Source organism: Pelecanus crispus, chromosome 8 (assembly GCF_030463565.1).
Source record: "Pelecanus crispus isolate bPelCri1 chromosome 8, bPelCri1.pri, whole genome shotgun sequence".
NCBI lineage: Eukaryota > Metazoa > Chordata > Aves > Pelecaniformes > Pelecanidae > Pelecanus > Pelecanus crispus.
The window spans coordinates 26304238-26319331 of NC_134650.1; the positions used below are offsets into that span (position 1 = coordinate 26304238).

Here is a 15094-nt window from a genome sequence, read left to right on the forward strand (position 1 = left end):
TTTCCATGCAAAAGCTAGGTTCTCGATGCAGTTCTTATGTAACATGGGTCTCAACAGCCTGTCCTTCCAGGTTGAACCTGCACAGACCTTGCAAGCAAGCTAAGTATCTACAGGTGCCAACAAAGCCACACAGACCAGAGTCAAGCATTACATTTTCAGCTGCAACAAATTTCATACAGGACAAGGATTGCATCCTACTCTGTATGGAAACTGTCCAACATTGAGCATTACAAGCATAACTGAAACCTATATGCTTTAAAAAATGGCTGTTCTGCTAGCTGCTGACTATGTCACTTAAGTTTCAAATTACCTGATAACTTTTGAATGGTTTCATTAATTCAAGTATCAGCTAAATTGTTCCCAAAATTCCACAGACTCTGCCAAAAAAACTGGATAAAGAGTATTTGGAGCATAAAAATTTCCCATTATCAATCTCATGATAAGTCCTACCTTTAAATTGGGGGTGAAAGGGTCTGGAAGCCTCATGTTCCGTGGGAAGGCACTCAGGATCAGATTCCTTAGCTGAATACAGTTAGGTGGGATCACATCACAGAACCCATAGTGGTAGTCACAAAGAAATTCTGGGAAATCATGCAACAAGACCAGCAACACACGCAGAGTGCCCTGTGAAACAACATAAGAGGTGTGGAACTGTTGAAACTGCCCAAGAACTTGCAGAACCATCCTTCTATGTCTTGTGGTTAACATTAACAGGAAGAAGGGAAGGTAGCCTGTTTCTGTCCCACACCAGATTTGTGTTTAAGAAATAAATTATAAAAGAACAGTAAATCCTGTTTTGCCACCAGAACACCTCTACTTTCAGACAGCTTTGGCTAGAAGTAGCATCTATTAGCTGACATTTTTTTACCTTGTAAAGAATTTGCATAGGTTTGGTGAGTTCCACATTTCTAAGGAAAGGAGCCAAGTACTTGAAAAGATCAATCAGTAACTGGGCATACATAGGCCAACCCTGTCAAGAGAAAAAACAGCAGGTGGAAAACGTGCAATGAAGAGCAGTTATCTTAAGTTCAAAACTGTAATTAGATTGGTCTTCATATAAACCTGGATCAAAGTTTTGTCCTACTGCCAGCTCTAGCAGTGAGTGCAGCACAGCTAGAAGGGCTTTAGCTGCATATCATATGCTATGGGTGTTTCCAGAACATTCAACATGCCATACTGAGTTGACAGTATTTGGCCTAGACTACAGCTCTTCCAGACTTTGACAAAGACATGTTTGTTAAAATCAATTCACCCTATATCCCAGTTTACTGACACAAAGACTCTCCTCCATGCAGTTAGGTTACTGTGAATATGGAAGACAACAAAAACAGAACAGCCATGCTACTAGTGCACCTCAAGAGATGTGAAACAGCACCACACCAGATAAGCATCTGTGTGAGCTTTTTAATTCAGAAGAGATAAATTGCAGCCACACCTTCTGCTGTGGTGTATGTGCCAACATTCTTGCAATAAATATCCGATGGGAGATGAGTTCCAGCCAGGCATAAACAAAACCTGGAGCTTTTGTAGGCCTCAGGATGTGAAATGTGTTACTGAAAGAAAAGTTAGAGCAGGTTAGAAGTGCACAGCAATAAGACTGCTTTTCGTAACATTGAGGGAAAACATACATAGCCCTAAAAGCAAGGCATTTTAGCATCTTCGGTTTTACCAGTCATCTTCCTTAAAACAAGCAAGTGGACAGTCTATAGGAGAACCAGTTATTCCAAATGTGATTAAGCCACCACAAAGGAACAGTCAGATAGCCTTTAGATGAAAGTCTTGATCCTACCAGGAAAGGATGAGCATTGTGGCCAATCTCAAATACATACCAGAAAGCTGTGAGTGTCTGGAAGTTGATGGTCTCCAGCACATGCTCTGGAGCATTTAATTCCAACAGCAACATGATGAAAATGCGATGATAAGGAAGTTGCTGAAACTCACTCTGCCGAACATCATGGTCTTGCAGAAGAACTCCCACCACAATACCAAGAACCTAAAGAGATCAAGACATTTCAGTGGTGACAGCAAGAATTACTTTGCAAGTCAGCCTGTAGATAATACTTTAACCATCAGTAAAAAAACCCCAAACCAGTAGATTCTAACAAGAACCAAAAAGTCTAATTACTGGAAGCGTTATGTAAATTAATATTATAATCTATATCAGCAACTCCCAACCATTATACTTTGCTCTCCCTGTCCCGTGCATCACAGTCACAATGACTGACTGAGCAGTGTCAGAAGGTCTTAACTACGTAAGACCATCTAGCCATAAACCAAGTAGCGTAAGAGTATAGGCAAGGCCCTCACAAAATCAAGGCAGGCACCCAGGAATCTCCACCTTAAGCCACACTTTCTACTGCCTCAAAACAACAGTTGACTTTTTCATTTCAAGGCACAAAGGTGAGTTTCAGGTTTGTTTGATATGAAATCTTTGTGAACAAGAAAGCCACCTGGCATCCTGATGCCACAACAGTTTACCATTTCAGTGACCAACCCATTAAAGTCCTCATCTTCAGCAGTAGCCTGCATTAAGGTCTACATTTCACATTTACCAGCAAAGGTACACCCAATTATGCACTTCAAATGCAGTGAGCACAAGAAGGGTTCCAAACCTTATTCAGTAGGTTGATCTTTGTAACTGTGTTCGTTGCCTCCCCAGAGTGCTTCACTAGCAGTGCAATAAGTCGCACAAAGGCATCCAGATTGTGGTAGCACTTGGCTCGAATCATAGTGGGGTTGGCAGCAGGATTATGTTGTTGCTCAGCCTGAGCACGATAGCTGATTTCAACACACATTTCGGTGCAAAGACGGAAAAAGCGGGTGATCAGGTCATCTGTTTTCAGGATTCCTTGCTGGTGCATCTATCCAGGAAAGGAAAAAAACCCTCAGAACTGTAACCACCAAAAGTTTGTTTTACAACTTATTTCAAACAACACACACTTTATGAAGCGCCCACCCTGCCTGGCATAATTAATTTTTACCACACTCAAGAGATGGATAGCAAGCTCTCTCTGCTACTTTTGCCCAAGATGGGTATTTTCAAGGCAACTTGAGGATGGCAACACAATTTTAGCAAAGACTCCCAACAGAGTCCCAATACTACTCCCAAATAGAGTCTTTTTGATCCCAATTCTTTTCAACCATCAGCATAGCTGAGGAGCCTGTTTCACTATCAGTTCTGCTACCAGCACTCAACCTTGCATGAAGGACAGCAAGAGGCAGCAGCAGTTCAGTCTGTCAGGCCTTTAGAAGCCCACACAGGGTGTACAAGCTCTGGGAAGGGCAGACTTCAGCTACTAGCTCAAGAACCACCACTCCTTTGCAGCAACATTCTGTAGAAGCAAACTGCATTTGGAAAGTTAATTTTCCTTACAGGAACATTAACATGCAGAGAAAGATTAGGTGGGGCTTTTTTGTTTGTTTTGCACTGGGCAGTTGTTTTTAATAACATACATATAAAAAAAAGAGAGGCCTCCTTTTATTTGTTACCCACAGTATTAAAGCCATCAAAATGAAACAAATGACACTGCAGGAAGCCTCTAGGTTTTGAATAAAGCATCTTACTTCTAAACTCCTGTACAGACATGAAGCTATATAAACACCACAATCGCTAACTCTTGGAGAACTTCTAGTATTTCTGGAGAAACTTTTTTTTTTTTTTAAAAAAAAAAAAGGACTTCATGTATCTGCCTTCAAAGTTCTATGCTCCTTGTCCTAAAGGCTAGTAGAAAGGAAGCAACACTTAATTTAAGCAGCCAAAATTATGGTAATTTAAGTTCAGTAATAAAAACCTTGTTTAATGCAGTTATTACAAAATACTCCTTTAAAACCCTAAAGCCTGTAAGGAAAAAGTTATATGTAAACACTGCACTTCGATATATTTCAATTGCCATTTCAAGTATGATCAAATAAGTAAACAAGTGTGATAAAAGAGCGAAGCAGGACAAAAGTGCATTGAGTATACTATACTGAAGTATCCTTATAAGCATACTTTAAGGTATAAAGAGAGTGAGGTCACACAGAAATTTAAAGAGAACACAATGCAAATAGACTAAGTCAGGGACTTCTTTGCAGCTGCAGTCAAGCAGCTGCCAGGAACACAGTTTTAGAAGGATGACTGCAGATATATAGGGAGTTTGTTACCACACATGCTGGGCTACTGTGTGCATCACCCTTCTCAATCACACCTGGGAGGCAGATGTGTGCTGTTCATCACACCCATTAAGGTGCCCTGGAGTGAAATGTTGGAGGCTGTTTATATTTAGGCACCACTTTAGCTAATGAAGTTTCAAGTTTTCCCTCACTCTAATGATTCCAGCTAGAAAAATGCTTCCCTTGTTCACATGGTTTGAAACAATTCACCTGCACCTCTATCTATTAGCAATTTCCCTCTGTAGGCTGTCAGAGCTTTTACTGTTACCCATAAGGAGCAACAGTAGTCAAGCTTCATTACATGGAGCATGTCAGAACTATTCCCAACAGCTATCTCAGCTGAAGTTCTTTTCCCACCAGGCTTATCCCAAAATTCATAGTCCGAACTGACATCTTGTTGCTAGAGTATCTGAAGAACATGATTTCTTGAAGGGTAGGGGTTTCTACAGAACTTTAGCATCAAAACCAGACAAAATTTTGATAGTCAACTGCCATACGCCTGAAAGTTTCAAAAGGATGCCTAACATGGGTTATAACACTGCTTTAAAATGGAGGGCATCACACCCTACTTATGTTGAATAAAAAGCACCTTTCTTTCCAAAAGCTCTACCTGTCCAACAAACGCAGAGAATGCTTTGGTACTGTCACGGCCTGCTGCAGCTGAATGGTAGAGGTTCACCCACTCCCTCAGCAGGTATTCTGCCTTCTCCCTCAGACCTGGCGGATCATCATACTCAGAGGCTTGGGAAATTCCTGAATGCATCATGAAATTGGGACCTCCGTGAGCACGGTCAATCATTGCTTCATAGTTTGATCGGACCACTTCCATCAGCTGGGGTAATCTAATGCAACAGACCAGAGCAAGAGCTGGGTTAGAATTTCTCCTCCCCCAGAAGATGCCGGAACTGGAAGCTCAGTCAAATATAGTTGAAAGAAAGCAAATTATTTCTTATACTAAATCTTTGTATCTTCCAGTCCTCGCTGGAATAGCAGAAATAAGTCATGAAAGCAGACACATTTATGATGAAAGAAAGAACACTGAAGTCATAAAAGCTTTGAAGTTCTACTCCAATTCATACAGCAGTGTGCTGCAAGAAAGCACAAGCACTAGAAATAGCTTCACTTTTGCAGACTTTGGAAGTCCTACAGTGCTCCGAGATAGTGATATGCCAGTGCTAAATAGCCTGACTGGAGCACTAAATTTGGCTGCAATGAAAGTCAAGTCATACAGTGACTACAGTCTACCCACATCAACTGCAGACGAAAGGACTTCTGTTTTGGGACCTCCCACTAGCAGTTGTGTTGGTAGTGGCAGCCACTGCCACCACCACCAGCCAGCCAGCTGCTGGTTGCTCTCACAGCAATCCAGAGTTCTCCAAGCCCAATCCACGTCTTTCTCAAACCCAGCAGCAATTGCTTCCACCTTAGTAAATAGGAGGCCTGCAAGTCCCACAGGTATTTCCAGATGCTGTGGCAACTTTTGCTGCCCAGTTATCTGGTGGTGGAAACACAAGCCGTGTGAGATTGGTGGATGATTGCTTCATAGAGTCTAAACAAAATTGTCTAAAGAAATAGGATTGTCTAATTTGATTAATTACTTGTGATTAACAAATTAACATATTAACACCTAGATACTTAAGATTTAAACAGGTAAGAATACTGCCTAAATTTGAGATAAAGCAGGAATTCAAGCAAATTTCTCACAGTATCATGGTATTTTGGAGCACAGTGCATAGAAAGATTTTCCTGCTCAAGCGTTCAGTCTGACATGATGCTGCAGCTGCTTGTATTTTGACATAAAATCAGCACAGTTACATTAGAGTAACAGTTAAAAATAACATAGGACTGCAGCCCTAGAGAAAGTTTAAAGCTGTATGATTGAACGATACGAGACATTGCCTATATAACATTCAAATCATAAATGAACATGAGAGAAGTAATACATTGCACAGTATTTCAATCTCACCCTTCTGGGGCGTTTCCTCTGGAATGAGCATTAATCCTCATGAGTGTCTCAATTGTGTGAAACAGATCTGCCTCTGTTACATGGGCGACACTTCTCTCATCCACCAACAGGATCTTTACCAGCTGCATGGCAAATGCCACAGCCATGTAGTTCAAGCCATTCTCCATTGACTATCAACACAAAAAAGGCAATTAAAGTTCAACCACAAATCTTACAGTTGGACTGCCCGTAACTTCTCCTCCAAAAGAGCAGGTTCCTTTTACCTGAGCCAAATGAAGGTCATACTGTTGCATGTTAACAAGGTGATTGCGGATTAGCAGCTCCACAGCTTCCACATTGTACTTGTACTCATCTCTGCATTCAATCAGGCACCTGAAGAATTGGACTTCTTTTAAAAAGTGTACTTAAACACAGTTTAAGCAAAGCAACTTAAATCTAATACTTCAGAAACTGCGCCATTCACTGTGATTCACTACTCGGCTCCAAAAGAAGCCTTTTCTAGAGCATTCTCTAAGGTAATGTTTGAGTTCAGAACAGTCATTGGTCTCAAATATATGGATGATTAAAGCCAATCATCTCAAGATCCTATAAACAGCAGTCCTAAGTGAGGCCCTTTGAGCTCTCCTGGACTGCAGCGGGCTGCACCAGCATCTCCCTCTGAGCCAGATGCCTCTCAGAGCTAGCAAACTCTTAAAAGTGTGCTAAAATTGGAGGCCCATTGCTGAAGATCGACAGTGGAGCCTGAGCTGAAACCCTTCACTCCTTGAGGCTCAACTCTCACCCGCTGAGAAATGCCAAGGCATTCAACATGAATATTTCACTGAACTCGTGGGGAATTTTTAACAGATATACCTTTTTTTATATATATATATATACACACACATACACATACATGTATTCATGTCTGTGTGTATGCATGTGTAAATCGCTTCAACTAGTCTGCAGATGTATGATTTAATTATAAAGTGAGTCTTATACTGTTGCATTACCCTTATTCACATAAACCATTGACCAAGTCTGAGACTAAGACTGACCTAGCCACACCTAGACTCCTCTGATAAGGAGCTCAGAAAGCAAGGGGGACTATTCTGAACCTCGTGACTCAACAGGAGGGTCCTCCTTATCCCCTGTATATACAATCTCTCTGTGAATCATTCCAACTCAGTGTAACTTAATTTTCCTTTATGCACTTCCATATAGTAATAGAGTGAACCTTGCCATCTTCGAATCTGTAACTAAGTCGCTGTTTTGACTGATTTTGTCTAATCACTTTGTTAATCACTGATGATTGAGTGCTATTAAAATATCACAATCAAATCCTTCAATTTGTCACAAGTAAATTCTAAATTGCTACTAAATCAAACTGTGTAGTCACTCATTTGCGATAAATTAACATAATCAGCAGGATTCACAAACCTCCATTCGCGACAGCAGCGTTATCAGAAGATCTAGTTACTTTTCACAAAAAAGCTAGTTATTTTTTGTCTGTCCAAATTGCAGCAATGCAAAATATTAACAGCCAAGTGATCCAGAATAACACAGTAACCCCCAAAAGATGATGAAATCTACATCAGCCTTCCTGTTGTCTCATAACTGACCTAGTGATTTGTTTATTACACCACGGAGATCCATATGCACGGCCATCCTGCAGAGCCTTCAGCACAAGCAGATGACATTCACGATAGCGAAGCAGGAGGTCAGCATCCGCCCCACTGGTGGCATCCAGCAACCCCTCTACAGCCTAGAATAGATGCAACCTGTTAGCAGAGGAAAAAAACAGGTCCTCTTCCAAATCTTCTGCAAATTAGATCAGCAAGAGTTATCACCAGAAGACTTGGCAGACATGCAAAAAACAATTTAGTTATTGTGCTGACCCCTTGATAAGGCTATATGAGATTTTACCAGCTGCTATGGCATCTACACATTGACTGTACACAGCTGAACTATGACAAACAAGCCTATGGTGTCACTATGACCCACTGGTTTTATATATGCACCAAATAGTATGAAAGACCACGTTAGTTTGTGCTGCAGCTTCTCTAAGTCAACACCCCCTCACGAGTAATTCTGCTTATGGCTACTTTCATGAAAAACTACATGAAAGAAGATTTACAGAACCTGCCAGCAGTGAGCTATCAGGTTCTTTAGACAAACAGCTGTAACACTCTGAGATGCATCTGTGCTAGTCTATAGCAAATGGAAGACGAGTCTTTTACAGTGGCAGCACAAATTACCTGGTCAAGTCCTAGTCAGGACTAGATCCTTTAGTAGATACGAGCACTATCAGTCAAGAACAAAGAGCCTCCCTCCAGCTTCCAGTTACTTTTGTTTTGCCACTGTTCCTGGATCTTCATACAGACAGCTCAGTATCCTTCCACGATACTCAAAACGGATTCTTCTCCACATCTTTCACTATATGCTCTGCACTACTACACAGGGCACTGATGCCAGCTCAGCTTGCAGAGCTCACTGCAACACTCCCCACCTGGGATAGTCTACTGCTTCTGGCTGGGATGGAGTTAATTTTCCTCATAGCAGCCCATATGGTGCTGTGCTTTGGATTTGTGCTGAAACAGTGTTGACAATGCACCAGTGTTTTGCCAGTTGCTGAACAGCACTTGCACAGCATCAAGGCTTTCTCTTTCCCACTGCCTCTCCCACCACTGAGTAGGCTGGGGATGGGCAAGCGGCTGGGAAGCAACACAGCCAGGACAGCTGATCCAAACTGAATAAAGGGATTATTCCATACCATATGACATCATGTTCAGCAATAAAAGCTCAGGGAAAGGAGGATGAAGGGGAGCATTCATAGTTATGATGTTTGCCCTCCCAAGCAAATGTTACACACACTGAAGCCCTGCTTTCTGAGGAGTGGCTAGACATCTGCCTGCTGATGGGAAGCAGTGATTATTTTTATTTTTTTGCTTTGTTTGTGCACACAGCTTTTGCTTTCCCTACTAAACTGTTATAATCTCAATGAACAAGTTATCTTGCCTTCCCTCTATTTTCTCCCCATCCTGCAGGGAAGCAGAGTGTGCGAGCAGCTAGAAGGATGCTTGGCTGATGGCCAGGGTCAACACATCACACATACTCATTTATCAGTTACTGCAAAATACAATGCACAAGTGTGCTGCTCTAAATTCTGTACTATGCTCAATATTATCCACCTCCACGGGCAGTTCAAGCATCTTCTTAGCCTCCAAATTATCCTGAAATCAGACTATTCTGGAGTGCAACAGCTCTTTACTTGCCACATCTGAACAAAACTCCCCTAAGTCCCAGGATTCTGTACCTGCTTCTTCCTACAGCAGCCTTGCCACTGTGCATACAATACATCAAGCGAACACCACAGCCCTCTTCCAATTTTATTTACTGAATTTCCAAAGACAGCAGTTGTTCAATATTGTTCACCAAGCAAGTTCCACAGGATGCATGAAGATACACAGTCATCAGCAAGACAATTCACAAGCCAGATGAGTAATAAACTCTAGGTGAGCTGTTACAGGAGAAGAGTTGTTAACACTCACTTTCTGCAGTAGTCCAAGTGCAGCAATAGCATCACGGGAGTTACGAGCCACTACCACAGCCTCTAAGAGGCTGCGTAACGCTTGAGCTTGAGGATTCATGGCCAGGGTGTGTGGAATGGACTGCAGGTGCTGCTCCAGTTCTGTCATACATTTGTCATAGATTTGTGCTACGTCATCTGTAGCCCAAGCTTGCTGCTTAAGAGAAAGTGGGAGTGAGTGATTTTTTTTCTGTCCCGTCCCCCCCCCCCCCCCCCCCCCCAAGGACTGTGTTTGCAAAACGCAAATACTGATTGGCTCTTCTGCTTCAGAAGTTATAGCATCCAAAGTTTAGACCTCTAAAATATTGTGGTTAGTTATTCTGGCATTTTCAATAAATATGAGCAAATTAAGCCGTGGAAATAACTAGCAAACAATTCTAGCAGTCCTTAAGATCAAGGACGCATACAAAAACCTGTTCATTATTTCAAAATACATGCTTGCCATCCACGACATTCTCCAAAAGTAACCTGAGATTTGAATAGAATGTTTCACTGCTACTAAAACTGCATGTAGTAATCATAACTTGCAGATCTTGGGTTACAAAGCCCTGACACTGCATATAAGTTTTATGTTGCCATTAGTTTGACTTTAAAACAAATGCATCTTTCAACTGCTATTCCCAAGCAATACAAATGCCTGATTCTTACTAGTCTTCTAGCAAAGGGCACAAGTTCTGCAACATTCACCAAAAGGGCGACAGTACTCTCAAGCCGATTAGTTTGGAAATCTTTACCTTCATAGGCTGAGCCAAGAATCCTGTAGGCTGAGTTAAGTCATTGGTAGGCAAGAAGCCAGGGACATTGCGTGCAAACTCTTCATAAACAGCCAGCTGTTTTGGGTCCACACCTCCAACCTTTGCAATGAAAAGAACAGCCATTAACCTCATTGTTAAGCACTGCAGCAGTAAGAAATGAGGACAGTTTGTGTAACAGGTAGCTAGCTGCTCAGTCATATTCTTAAACAGAGTGGCCTAGACATCAAGAATTAGGATTCAGCTGCTCTGCACTGAGGTCCTATCTCTCCTGCCACACCTCCTAACAGAAGGATTTCGGTCTACAACTGCAACTCACATCCCAGAAACAGGAAGAACTGAATACTGGCTTCATGCATGTCTGATGCACAAGAGAAAGGCTGTGCTGAAAGCACATGGTATGTCCTTTAAGGGAAGAAAATCTAAAGGAGACAAGACAATGAAATAGACAAGTCATCTTTCAGTGAAAGGAACAGCACAGAACAAGAGACAGGACTCAATGTCCTCAAGATAGAGGAAAATGGTAAGAACGCTCATTTTGGAACAACATATTCATGTGCTTCCATTACTAATCAAGCTAACGGCAATTGTAGTGTTAGACAAGACTAACAATATACAGGATTGCTCAGCGAAAGCTGCACGATCCACTTTTCATTATCAGGAGGGGGAGAAGAGCAGCATCAGAACATAGCTCAGTTAATACCGTCACCTTTAGCCTGATCTGTTCTGGCATCCGCTCAGCCTGGTAAGTTAACACAACAGGATCACAGTACCGACGACCCTCTTGTCTAGCATGTTTTCTGAGCTCAAATTCCTGGGAAAAAAACCCAAACACCACAATGAATTTTAGACAATGAGCCTGGATGTATACGAGCACATATAATACTTTTAAAAGACAGCAGTCCCATACTTACAGTTGCAAGCCTCTTGTCCATCTCAGGGCCTGCCTTTTCCACAGCCGTCTTCTGGATAAAGCAGCATGCTAGCTCACAGTTGTCCTGCGCTAACTGGGCAGCTGCCTGCTCCATCATGTCCCTCTGTTGGGGGGAGGCTGCCTATTGAAAACCACAATAATCAGTGAAGGCTGTAAATTTTCCCTGTGTATTACTAGCCTTAAAATCCGCACCACTGCCTATACAGAACACCAACAATGAAAAGGAATGCTCTTAGCAATACACTCTCTTTGCATGGAATATACAATAATAAATTTAATTTCACATAGCTTTGAATAACACATGTAGGCAAGACAACAGTAAAGACTTTCAACAAGGAACAAACAGCATGTGGTTCTCCATCTTCTCCACCAACCCGTCTCCATGACATAGAAATAAAGCCATGCTTTAGACTGATGCACATACAACAGATGCTATTGCAAGAAAAGCAAGCCTCACATCACAGCCGAAAAGTTTTTCCACTTCCTAGGTTGTAATTGGAAGATATAAAGGTGCATCACTAAGAATGCAAAAAAAAGTAGTCCTAAGCCTTCTTCAGTGAGCTCCCTTTCTGATACAGTTTTTCTTCTTTCCTTCTTGGAGTCTGCTTTAAGAGAACCCCAAACAGATGGACTTATTTTCCAGGGTGCAAAGCAGCAATTCCCACTGGAAATATAAACATATAAACAGTCCAATCTGTTTGGATTTCCTTGTCCATTAAGATTTACCCCTATTTCATTAGTCCCTGAAAACTACATTGCTTCTTTCAAATAAAAGAAATTCTTGCTTGTTGACCCACTTCGTACAATAAGCCAGATGTGACTTTTTTGATGTCCTGTACAGCACATTCTTCTGCAACACAATGTTTTGTATAATTACCCTTTAAGAAAACCTCCTTGATTACAACTGGCCCTGTATCAATTTCATACATCTCCAGGGATAAAAGAAAGTTGACATGTTGCTACATTTTCATAACATTCGTGACATTTTTACAAACACCACAATACACTAGCATTAAGTGGGGGCAATCTTTTTAGCAAGGCCTGTTGTGACAGGACAAGGAGTAATGGTTTTAAACTAAAGAAGAACAAATTTAGACTAGACATAAGGAAGAAATTTTTTACAATGAGGGTGGTGAAGCACTGGAACAGGCTGCCCAGAGAGGTAGTGGAGGCCCCATCCCTAGAAACATTCAAGGTCAGGTTGGATGGGGCTCTGAGCAACCTGATCTAGTTAAAGATGTCTCTGCTCACCGCAGGGGGGTTGGGCTGGATGACCTCTAAAGGTACCTTCCAACCCAAAGCATTCTATGATCTATGATTCTAAGTCTTCCACAAAACTTGAATTACTTCTGCCTATACAAATTCTTCTGTGGCACATCATGCCTTAGATATGCACAGCTCTAACACCAGTCTGTGTACACCCTGCCTCCCCAACTTGAGTATCACTTCTCTACCTTCTCATACCACTCAAAAGATAACCAGCACTTCTCCAATTGCCTCCCTATCTGAACTGTAGTCAACATCTGATGAAATACAGCAAGATTGCACACCAGAGAAATATTTGTGCCCCTCTTACCCAGAGGACAACAGTGCTTTCACTTATGCTTACTAGCTTGATACTCAAAGCTGTGTTAGCACAGCTGCTAACAGCAGTCACTGACTCAGCTCACATGTTAACAAAGCAATACTAAAACTGATTACTCCCATCCTTGTGTTTAAGATGGATGGAACAAGATTAATTTGTACACTTTTCCTGCTCTTCATCTCAGCAATCAAGTTACTTGAAGTTCTGTATGTGAAGGGTCAACAGTGTTCAAGGCCTGGAGTTAAACCACGGACTATCCATACCATACCTGCAGATGCAATTCTTAGCTAACATTTTGTGCTCCCTTCAGACCATTAAGTCCTGCCCTCTTCAGCCAGTTACCATGCAAGACAGCAACCCCACTGCAAAACGGCCTTTGCACTGTCACTCCCTGACAGATGGGAAATAGTAGCATGTCTTTAAGCACAAGGTAGGCAGTCCTTTAGCTTTTTTTTTTTTTTTTTAAAAAAATCCGTGAAAGGATAGCTATGTCTTGATCTTTCCAAGATCCTTATACTCTTGTGTCTGTTGCTGACACTGATGGTAAATAGTAGCAGCTGCTGTTCTGGCCAGCAGTTCGTGAACTGTTCCATTTAGTCAAGAAGGAAAAGCTACCACTTCAGCTCAAACTTTGTTCATTAAAGACCTGAAAAATAGCCTCTAGAAAACCTGATGAATTCACAAGATGTGCAGAACAGTCTTAACTACGTATCTGCTAACAGCACAGAAAAAATCCGCCTGAAGAATGCGTGCTGAAACAATCCATCACCAGAAAGTCCCAGAATCAATTCAGTCCTCCCCACTCTAGCTTTTCTACCTCAAAACCCACAGAAAGGTAAGCACGCCATGGCTTCCTTGATGTGATCAAATTGGAGAGAACATTGGGGCAAAATAAAAAGTAGTCAGGAATTGTGTGTGACATAGTAAGATCCACCACTAAGAGTGTTTGACATGAGCTGTAATCTCACAGTTTTTTCACTGTAATTCCACAAAAGTCATGAGACATTTGTCCACTAAATTCACCTCCATGCTAGCTAAGCCATGTAATTAATCAACAAGTCTGCAGTGTGGAGAACTGATTTCCTAATGCTGCATGTCTACAGACCTATAAGCTGGAAAGAAGCTTCAGATGATGCAACTCTTACCCTCAGTGCAGTAGCAAAACTATTTTTCAAGTTGGTAGCTATGCTCATCAGCAAAGGTTCCCTGCAGGTAATCATGGCCATCCCAGCAGTCAGGTTGCGCATCATATGGTGTGCAGCCACACGCATTCGTGACTCCTCTGAATCCAGTGCAAAGTCCTTCCTGACTATCTGCTCACAAGTAGTCATGGCAATCTTAATGGACCGATCAACCACTGGATGGACAAGCTCTTGCACTGCTCGCTCTATCGCCTGCCGCACACACTGTTTCAACTGCGGGTGGGCTTGAAACAGAGGAATCTGGAAGAGGATTTGGAAAGTTAAGTGAGAATAAAGTAAACTAGAATCCCATCTACCCTAAACATCCACATTTTCTGAACAACTTAAGTTTACTGTCACAGCTTGCCTACAGTGTGGCACTCTTGTGTTCCACATGAGCTATTAATGTTTGATAATTCTGAAACTGGGACATATGACCATTTTTCTCCCAAAGTCACAGCTGAGCACAATGCAAAGACTAAGTCAAGAGCTAAGCCGCTGACCGGTCAAAAGGAGCACAGAAGCTCCTTTTAAGCTTAAGTCCCGATAGCAACTATGCCAACTGACACTTATTGCCAGAAATAAATTTGATATTAATATCACAGCAGAAGATCACTTGATCATCTAAGATTGCTAATACAACTACTAACCACCCCTAAAGTTCTCCATCTCATTACTTGTTAGCACTCACCCTCCCCATTACTTTTGAGAAGTGACTCTCCAATAACTTCAACTTACAAAACGCTGCTCCACCAACTAAGATCTGTGGCAACACTGGTGGCAAGAATTCTTTTAGCAAACCAAATCAGCTCTAAAACTTACCGTTGGATTTAAGGTAATATGTGGAGCCAACCCTCCTAAAGAATAGACATTGATGTCATGATAACTGTACTGTGGCTGTGGAGGAACCGTGGCTGTACAAGTGGTGCTGGTAGCTGGAGTTGTAGAAGCAGCTATGG

At 41.8% G+C, this 15094-nt stretch overlaps 1 protein-coding gene across 5 annotated transcripts in view; it reads right to left on the minus strand.

Moving 5' to 3' along the window:
• CNOT1 (CCR4-NOT transcription complex subunit 1) overlaps window positions 1-15094 on the minus strand; it is a 61141-nt gene that overhangs the window by 4058 nt on the left and 41989 nt on the right. For 3 of the 5 annotated variants that reach the window (XM_075715807.1, XM_075715808.1, XM_075715806.1), the window contains exons 30-44: window positions 14958-15088; window positions 14100-14396; window positions 11350-11490; window positions 11145-11249; window positions 10418-10537; window positions 9646-9837; window positions 7717-7859; window positions 6382-6490; window positions 6119-6288; window positions 4763-4994; window positions 2613-2861; window positions 1830-1993; window positions 1436-1553; window positions 869-970; window positions 451-624 (exon numbers count right to left, since the gene is read on the minus strand). In XM_075715807.1, coding sequence (XP_075571922.1) covers window positions 451-624; window positions 869-970; window positions 1436-1553; window positions 1830-1993; window positions 2613-2861; window positions 4763-4994; window positions 6119-6288; window positions 6382-6490; window positions 7717-7859; window positions 9646-9837; window positions 10418-10537; window positions 11145-11249; window positions 11350-11490; window positions 14100-14396; window positions 14958-15088 — 2447 coding nt within the window. Of the gene's footprint in view, window positions 1-450; window positions 625-868; window positions 971-1435; window positions 1554-1829; window positions 1994-2612; window positions 2862-4741; window positions 4995-6118; window positions 6289-6381; window positions 6491-7716; window positions 7876-9645; window positions 9841-10417; window positions 10538-11144; window positions 11250-11349; window positions 11491-14099; window positions 14397-14957; window positions 15089-15094 lie in introns of those variants that run through there. The other 2 variants (XM_075715805.1, XM_075715810.1) reach the window with 2 other exon arrangements.